The 8,132-nt window shown below is 45.9% G+C and overlaps 3 protein-coding genes across 4 annotated transcripts; 1 reads left to right on the top strand and 2 right to left on the bottom strand.

Annotated features, from left to right (window-relative positions):
- Window positions 1-2,110: 2,110 nt before the first annotated feature.
- LOC6607014 (putative gustatory receptor 85a) lies at window positions 2,111-3,731 on the bottom strand. The gene is made up of 2 exons (XM_002031767.2): window positions 2,405-3,731; window positions 2,111-2,352 (listed from the first exon to the last, which is right to left on the bottom strand). The coding sequence occupies exons 1-2, from the start codon at window positions 3,437-3,439 to the stop codon at window positions 2,194-2,196; spliced, it is 1,194 nt and encodes a 397-aa protein (XP_002031803.2). The 5' UTR covers window positions 3,440-3,731; the 3' UTR covers window positions 2,111-2,193.
- A 111-nt stretch (window positions 3,732-3,842) lies between these two features.
- On the top strand, window positions 3,843-7,211 carry LOC6607013. The gene is made up of 5 exons (XM_002031766.2): window positions 3,843-4,598; window positions 5,174-6,403; window positions 6,479-6,486; window positions 6,541-6,668; window positions 6,821-7,211. Exons 1-5 carry the CDS (start codon window positions 4,179-4,181, stop codon window positions 6,955-6,957), a joined length of 1,923 nt encoding a protein of 640 aa, XP_002031802.1. The 5' UTR covers window positions 3,843-4,178; the 3' UTR covers window positions 6,958-7,211.
- Window positions 6,917-7,943, bottom strand: LOC6607012 (tctex1 domain-containing protein 2). 2 transcript variants are annotated; one of them, XM_002031765.2, is made up of 3 exons: window positions 7,585-7,943; window positions 7,218-7,526; window positions 6,917-7,008 (listed from the first exon to the last, which is right to left on the bottom strand). In XM_002031765.2, exons 1-2 carry the CDS (start codon window positions 7,835-7,837, stop codon window positions 7,267-7,269), a joined length of 513 nt encoding a protein of 170 aa, XP_002031801.1. In that variant the 5' UTR covers window positions 7,838-7,943; the 3' UTR covers window positions 6,917-7,008; window positions 7,218-7,266. The 2 variants fall into 2 exon arrangements, with proteins under 2 accessions (XP_002031801.1, XP_032577644.1); XM_032721753.1 differs by having other exon boundaries at window positions 6,929-7,011.
- Between the last annotated feature and the right edge of the window lie 189 nt (window positions 7,944-8,132).

Genomic DNA, 8,132 nt, shown 5'->3' with positions numbered 1-8,132 from the left:
GCTTAGTTGGGCTAACTGAGAACTTTACTAGGATCTAGGCGATATGAGAGATGAACGTTGAAGGACTTGACGCGACTTGATTAACATTAGACGCTCCCACTTTCCCCCGTTCCCACCACATTTGTATTTGTATCCGTATTTGTATGTCTAGCATTAGGGGCATCCCCCAGCACACACGCCCACGCATACACACACACACACACACACACAGCCATTCATCATCACCTTGAACTTTTCGTGTTTTTATGTGTAGTTCGTAAGCGATGAATGAGCACGAGATGAATCTATGATATAATATACTTGTTGTTGTGTCCACATCTATAGGATTAGCCTACCCGAAATCAGATCGATGCATCCTTGTTTTGTTTACCTTGTTGACTTGTTTGCTGTTACGAATATCTATCGATTCTATTATCCCCCACTGTGTACTTAACTCGGTTCTGCTTGGACTGGCCAGCTAGTTGAACTGGCGAAGTCGGCGAAGTTAGGCTAGAGCATAATTTAAAGGCAGGCGACGGTCGCCAGGATCGCCGTGCCGCCACTGATCACCACATAACAAGGTACAAAAGAGGCGCAATTGGGGCGGCATCTACCCCCTGCCCCGCCCATTAGCCAAAGGGGCGCAATTAGGCCTGGAGCAGGTGAAAATTGAGCAGAGAAGCACACAGACGACACAGAAACTACAAATACGAACTAGCGTAACGGAGTTTTGCATTTCCAAACGAATACAATATGAAACCAAGTAAATAACCAGCAACTAAGTGTCGTGTATATTCCATGTTAAAGATACAGCCACTGTGCTGCATATAAGCATATAATTATACATGTATACAGTATAAATATATATATATATATTTAACCATATGCATACATATATCTAACCGAAATTACGAATAGCGAACGAGAACAAGAGCAAGAAATCCCTTCAGATGGCAATGATTGTTCATATACCCTAGATAAATAGTTGTGCATTAATCAATCGTACAGTTGTCTCAATGTGAAAAGCTTAAGTCCACACCGAAACTAATGTAATAGCAGCTACAACTCGAGGACCCGAGGACCCCCCTCTAAGAAACCCAATCACTGGTGACCCCACACCCGAACGTGGTGACCCCGAAAATTAAGAAACTAAAATACATAACGAATATCCGTAATACAGAGCAGCAGAGATGTTTAACACTTCAATTAAACATTGGTGAGAATCGAGTACCTACAAAACTGAAAGAGATAGAGAAGCGCCCACACACGCACACACATCCTGCACATCCTGTGGCGGACTAGTGTGCGTGCGAGGCGACTATATTTTTTGCAAAGCAAATTGTGCAGCAAATGCAACCGAAACTAACGGATAACGTTTTACGCGCGAACATTTTTAGACATACAAAAAGTAAATCGAGAAAGGCAATATGAAGCGAGGGGAACACACACACAAACTACAGATCATAAATAGATATATTTTGCGTCTTTATATACAGGAAAACGGCATATTTGTATATTTACACTCAATGTACAGATCGCAGCTACGAATCACAGCAGCTAGGGATATATAGGGATACTTTAGTACTTGTTGCTCGGTTGGCTTTTTATGCTTCATGTTAACTCCGAACCCAGATCAGCCCATTACGCCATTATCCATTAACCTTGGCGTGTCGGCTAGGAGCGGCACGTTTTCCACTCGGTGTACTGTCCACGGAACACTGATCTGAATATGTACGTATACCTAAGGACCCATCACACTCATCACACCGAAGCACTGACTCGAACACCACTCACGCTATATGGGAAGTCCCACGAAATAAAAATCATTTTCAAAACTATTTTAAGCGAATGGAAACCTACAACAATGAAAAAGCAAGAAACTCTAAATCATTTCAATGAACGTGTTTATGAATGTTGATTTTAAACAATAAATCGAAATCAGAATGAATAAATCATAAACAACTAATTGTATGGAATAAGTTAAACAAAATAAAAATTCTATGATAATATAATAAAAACAGAAAAGACAAGAGCAAAATGATACTTTCAAAACTAAACATTTGTGTTTTTATTACATCTTGTTACATCTTATAAGATCTTTTGGTTGAGGAACTCACTGGTGATCCCTTCACATGGTGATCCAAAAGGAAATGTTTCTTAAAAAGTACCTTAAAGTTGTAAATATATAATATTTGCGGTAGCTTGGTTAGACCATCACTTGGTTATCGAAATATAGTCGGATTGCACCATGTAGAGCACGTGCACCAGGATAAATGATGCACTCCGGAAAGCCAAAGAGCGATTTATGCGAAATATGCCAAAGATAGTGACGTGCGTGTGCTGCCAAGTCAATTGCAGCGACAGCCATTCGATCTAGAAAACTCCATGTATTATAATTTCTTGAATGGAATGCCAGGATACTCACACTTCGTTCCACCTTCGCGCTTTTCTTGTGGGGTATTTTCAAAATATCCCTGGTCACCTCCACTAATGATCCTGTTGTGCTGGTCATGCTATTCACCAGGAGCGAGAGCATCAAAGGTTGGATGCAGGTGATGAACGAGAAAACCAGGTACACAAGCTCAACGTCCAGCAATCCATTACCGATAACGAAGCGTACCAAAAGATATCCCGCCACAATGCCACTCCAAAGAAGGCGAGCCATGTAGGCAAGAGTGACATACCTGAAGATGGAACACACTTCTGCGGTTAAGTCAATTAGGCGCTGGAACCTAGTGTGCAGCCTTTTAATCTCCCATAACTTGGAGGCGACAGTTGATGAATGGCGATCCAGGAGTACCATCTTCAGTCCGGACTGCAAACGCCACCAACACCGGGTTATCTCAGCTAGGATGGCGAACAGCAGGTAGTTCATGGAAAAGATCATGCACTCCGGCAGGAAGCAGCTGCAGGGATGATTGAACCCCATCCTGGCGCTGAGCGTAAACGTGACCAAATGGATGCTGAGACGAAGGATCAGAAGAACGGTGAGTGCGATCAACAAGTAGTCAATGGAATTCAGTTTACTCCTTGGCACCCTGTATCCCATGTGCCTGCTGAGATCCCTTTGATGCTTCAGCTCCTTCAGAACTGCATGGATTCTATTTTGCCATTGGTAGCACGATCCCATGGAGCTAAGCACCGCAAAGAAGACCAAAGTAAAATATGTGAAAAAGTTAATAGTCAACAACGTGGACCTTTCGATATATTTAAAATGGTCCGTGAAATCCAACAGAAACTTTAACGACAGGCTGATAACCGCGAAGTTGTGCAATAGACGGTACATGAAAAGGACTCGGTATCTGCGCAAATTTCCTGTCCCAATTTCCACATTGAAATCCAGGATTCCATTAAGGGCACAAAAGTAGCCCAGGCTACGTTGTATAGTTCTCCTTAGAGAAGCCATGACCCTATTCACTAACTTTCCGCCAAGCAACTGGGCTTCAATCAGGCTATACATAAAGGTATTATTTATTAGGACCTGTCATTTCGATTACCAAAGATAGAATCAGTTGGGAATACACCCCACGGAGAGCACTTGTTGCTTGTAATTAATTAACTTTTGCCAGAACTCATCGATTTCTCTAGTCGCCTTCATATGGAGTCATAATCGTGGTTGAAAGGGAAGCATTGATGGAAGGATTGAATTAATAATTTGGATAAATGTGCCAATTTTAGATTTTTTTGGTTTTTTATTCCTGATAAATCATCTTTCAGCTCTGGCAGGGCAAACATTTTCCACGTAGCATCGACCGTCTGTCTGATCCACGAAGCCGAGCTCGACTATGCGATCCGATGCCAGTTCCATCGATCGGCTGCCGTATTTTAGCCCTCTGCTCAGCCAGCTTTAACTTCAGTTTGGCAGCAGCAATCACGCGAATCAGTTCGAAACAGAAGCGAGACGATCCCATACTGTTCGCCATCCGTATCCGAGCCACTGCATCTGAAAAACTATGTGGAAAACGCTGGGGCTTGACGGTTGACGAATTTCAGAATAGTCATCACCTTGAGTGCAGATCATCCATCAGCTGGGCTAATTGAATCGGGATCGCAAAAAAAGTGGAAAATAATGAACGGACTGCAATTGGGGGGATAGCGGATAGAGCTTGCCAATTTTTGTTGCTAAATAGCCGCGAACGCGACAATCAGAGTGCTAAGTGAGCTATCAATCAGTTCAAAGCGAGGTCAGCTGCATTGTCATGGCTGGATTGGTGCCACTGTTCACCTGGCTGGTGGTCCATCTGCTCCAGATGGAAGCCCACTATATACAGATTGACCATGAAGAATTTCGTGCTAGCGGCTTTCCGCATCCGCACTTTCCGCCGCCTCCGCTAACGCCGCTGGATCACCTACCCCAGGTGCTGGCCGCCAAGGAGCTGACTCCCGCCGAGGTGATGGTGGACCTGACAAACGACCTGACCCACCGCCTGCTCCACTACCATTCCATTCTGAACCGCAACAACTTTGCCTTCTCGCCCACTGCCTTGGTCAGTGTGCTGGTGGCTCTGTTCGAGGGTTCGGCCGGGAATACTGCTGAGGAGCTGCGTCATGTCCTGCAGCTGCCCAACAACAGGGATGTGACCCGCGTGGGCTACCGCGACATCCATCGACGACTGCGGGTGAGACTGGATCCCAGCAAGTAGGCCAGTGTGGCTGCTGCTTTGAACTTAACCCATTGCCATGGGGGGTAATCCGCTCGAGAACGCCATCCAAATTAAGTGGCCACGCACATTTACACGCCTGGCTAAGCACCCGTCCGAAAGTTTGGTGGCCAGAGTGGGGAGCACCAAGTGGTCATTGATAAAGAACAAAATGAAAAACCAGATATGCGTACTGACAAACAAATTGCCCCAGGCCCATGACCAAAGCTCAATCGATCTCCAATCTGGTTTCAATAGTTCGTCGACCCCATTGGATCTGTTAATCTCGCAAAAAACTAAGCAGCATTGGTTCAAGTGAATAGATTTTTTAATTGTCCATCGTTGCGTACCTATTGCTGATCAGAATTTGGGTAATGAAATAGATCAGTAGGGTCCGTGGTAGGGCTAACTTAATTTTTATACATTTTTTTTAATTAGCAAAGTCTAAATAATTCCATCTTTTACAACTTGGGACTCTATAAAGGACATACTCACCATATATGCTGAGTTATGATTAACAATCTTATGTTATGGATTATTATTATATTTTCCAGACTTACTTTTTTGGTTCCGACAATCCACTGAAAGGACTCAGTTTGAACAAGGGCAATGTAACTGTCCTCAAGGATTTTGAGACGGTTCTCATGTTTTACGGATACGACTTAAGTGTAGATATGCTCTCCTCCACGCCAGCCAATCTCACATCAGATGCCGAGTTGGTCAACACCACAATGGCCAGCAACACGACGACCATGGAAATGGAGGGGGAAACCACAACGTCAAAGGATGCGGAGAGCACAACAGAAGAGCCGGCCACAACAACCACAGAGCCGCCGGCGACGACAACGACAGAGCCTCCAACCACCACAACAGAGGCTCCAGCGGAGACGGAGGCCACCACAGAAGCACCTGCTGCAACATCGGGGGAAGAGGAGGCCGCTGAGCCCGCTGGTGAGGATGAAGCAGCCGAGTTAGTGTCCGCCTTTGTAGCCGAGGAGGACTCCGAGCCTCTGTTGCGCATCCAGAAGGCTCGAGTCTCCAGACTGCCCACCAGCAAACTTCAGGCGCCGTTAAAGCATTCGAATCCAATCACTCCAAAGCCCATTTACCTGCCCAGTGCGCGAACTGTGGCCATGCCAATGCCAATGATGGCTCGCCAGGTGGCGGAGCGAAAGCCACCAGGAACACGGCAAGTAATTTCTATTATAGCGCCATCCGTGCAACCAGCAAACATATCGGTGACTCGCAAGACGAAGACGGCGCGATACAAGCGTCATGCGATACCAGCATACAAGGATCTGGATGCAAATCTCTTTCTGACCCTCTTCAATCCGCACACGCATGTTCCGCACCACCCGCTGCACTTTCCACCGCCAGTGCCCGCTGCCTTTGCACCCATCACGAATGATTTTGAGCCACACTATATCGGAGAGGCGGCCGAGGGAAAGTCCAACTATAACACGGATGTGATCAGCCACGTATTCTACTTGGGCAATCAGCAGGTGGTGCACACCACCTTCAAGGTATATAACGCAGTGCTGTACTACAAGTACTTTGAGCACCTGAAGATGAGCGTGCTGGAGTTGGAATTGGACACACCGGAGTACAACCTAATGATTCTGTTGCCCGACTATCACACGGATATTGTTGCAGCCGCCGCCTCCTTGAAACTGGGACCAACCCTTCGACTGATGCGGAAGCAGTTGAAGCCACGCTGGGTGCAAGCCATCATTCCAGATTTCAAGCTGCACGGCACCATGTTTCTGACCAACGACTTGCAGAATGTATGTATTCATTTGTAGAGTGCATTTTTGTGTATTTTATTGAGGTGTCTTTGGTTTTTGTGCTCTCTGTTTCAGATGGGAATGTAAGCATGGGCGTAATAGCTTCAGTTCCTGGCTTCATTTTACTTTCGTTGCAGCTGCGATGTATTTGAACCAAATCGCGCCGATTTCAGGCCCATGACTGAGGAGAAGGGCGTCTACGTGCGGCACATTGAGCAATCCATAGACGTCACCATCCGTACGCATCCCATCAATCAGCTGAAGCGTAAGTGTCTCGCATTGCAGCACACCTGAATGGAATGGAGTGGAGGCATTGAGCCGCAACGCATTGCGAATGCCCCACCTAATGGTGTTGCAACAGTTGCAGCCTCTGCAACACGAGACAAAGTGCAATAAACACTTCCTTTTGCTCTCTAGGCAACTACGGCGCCCAATCGAAGCCCATTCAGATCTCTGTGAATCATCCGTTTCTGTTTTTCATCGTCGATCGCGACTTGGACGTGGCTGTGATGTCGGGCCGCATACTGAATCCGCTGAACGTACGCATCCAATGAAGCACGACGAAGGTCGACGATCGAAAGTGATGAACCCTTTGTTCCCGGTGCCTACTAATACGAGATGTTAGCATTGCTTAGATTAAAATGTAAATAAACGGGGGTGTCACGAGACTGTGGGCAGATGAAATTTGAATGGAAGTACTAAAAAATTACCTTTAAATTAAACAACATTCGTTGATTGTTTTATCTATATAATATTTTTAGTATATAATGATTTGAAAACCCATCTCGTGACAACCCATTTAATGTAATCTCACCCCGTTAAAGTATAATCCTTAGTCTAACCAGTTCTGTGGAAAATCGGTTCTAGTACTGATACGTTCCAAACACGGTACAGACGCAGAAGAGACTGGTGTTGCTGAAGACCTCGGAGACGGAGGTGTCGCAGTCGCAATCCCAGCAGCAGCGCGAATTGTAGGTGGCCCCCGCACCCAGCTCCTGGCCTAGCATCACCTGGACCACGTGCTTGTACCGCTTCACCTTGGAGCTGCTGGCTATCTGCTGGTTCACCTCGTCGGCGATCTCACTGGTCCACTTCTTGGCGACGTCCTTGTCATAGGTTTTGTCTTTAAATAGAGAAGTTGCTAGGCAACGCGCAGTGTACTTATGGATTTTCACACTAACCTTTGAGTTTCTCGGCCATAACGTTGTTCATTATGCTCTTGATGGTGGGCAGGGGAAACATCTCACCAAAGGCCGGTCGCATGCTATAGGCGGTGGGCTGGTCGCTGGGCTTTTCCGACTTATCCTGATTTTCCAAAGCATCGGCTGAGTCCGAGTGAAGACTTCCTGACGCCGACTTCTTATCCGCTGGCTTGGGCACTGCTGAAGTCTGGACGGATTTGGTTGCTTCCTCAGTGGACTGTTTGTCAGCCATCTTTTATCAAATTCAGCGTAATTTTCTTTAAAAGTGGAGTTTCTGAAAGCACCAAGGAAATCTTGGTTGCTATGTTTGTTTACCTATTACCAGTGTTACCAGATGGTAAAACGGCTTTCCCGCCAATCTTTAATAGTCAGTCACCACGAATCACCGAACCTCTTTGGTGTGGCCACTTTATGAGAACGAAGTGTGGCATCTCTATATCTCCCCATCTGGCCGATTTAAATTTAAAATCCGCGCAAATATTTTATGTGCGCCAAATTAGCGTCCATGGCGGAATATCTAGACTTGC

This window comes from Drosophila sechellia, chromosome 3R (genome assembly GCF_004382195.2).
Source record: "Drosophila sechellia strain sech25 chromosome 3R, ASM438219v1, whole genome shotgun sequence".
Lineage (NCBI taxonomy): Eukaryota > Metazoa > Arthropoda > Insecta > Diptera > Drosophilidae > Drosophila > Drosophila sechellia.
Note: the sequence above shows the minus strand (reverse complement) of the source record. Positions and strands in the feature narration are given on the sequence as shown.

Excerpts from the sequence above, each read along its gene's own strand:
- LOC6607014 (XM_002031767.2), bottom strand. The coding sequence starts at position 3,439 with ATGTATAGCCTGATTGAAGCCCAGTTGCTTGGCGGAAAGTTAGTGAAT. Across the intron at positions 2,353-2,404 it reads GCGCGAAGGTGGAACGAAGT|ATCGAATGGCTGTCGCTGCA; the intron begins GTGAGTATCCTG and ends GGAGTTTTCTAG.
- LOC6607013 (XM_002031766.2), top strand. The coding sequence starts at position 4,179 with ATGGCTGGATTGGTGCCACTGTTCACCTGGCTGGTGGTCCATCTGCTC. Across the intron at positions 4,599-5,173 it reads ACATCCATCGACGACTGCGG|ACTTACTTTTTTGGTTCCGA; the intron begins GTGAGACTGGAT and ends TATATTTTCCAG. Across the intron at positions 6,669-6,820 it reads TCCCATCAATCAGCTGAAGC|GCAACTACGGCGCCCAATCG; the intron begins GTAAGTGTCTCG and ends TTTGCTCTCTAG.
- LOC6607012 (XM_002031765.2), bottom strand. The coding sequence starts at position 7,837 with ATGGCTGACAAACAGTCCACTGAGGAAGCAACCAAATCCGTCCAGACT. Across the intron at positions 7,527-7,584 it reads TATGGCCGAGAAACTCAAAG|ACAAAACCTATGACAAGGAC; the intron begins GTTAGTGTGAAA and ends CTCTATTTAAAG.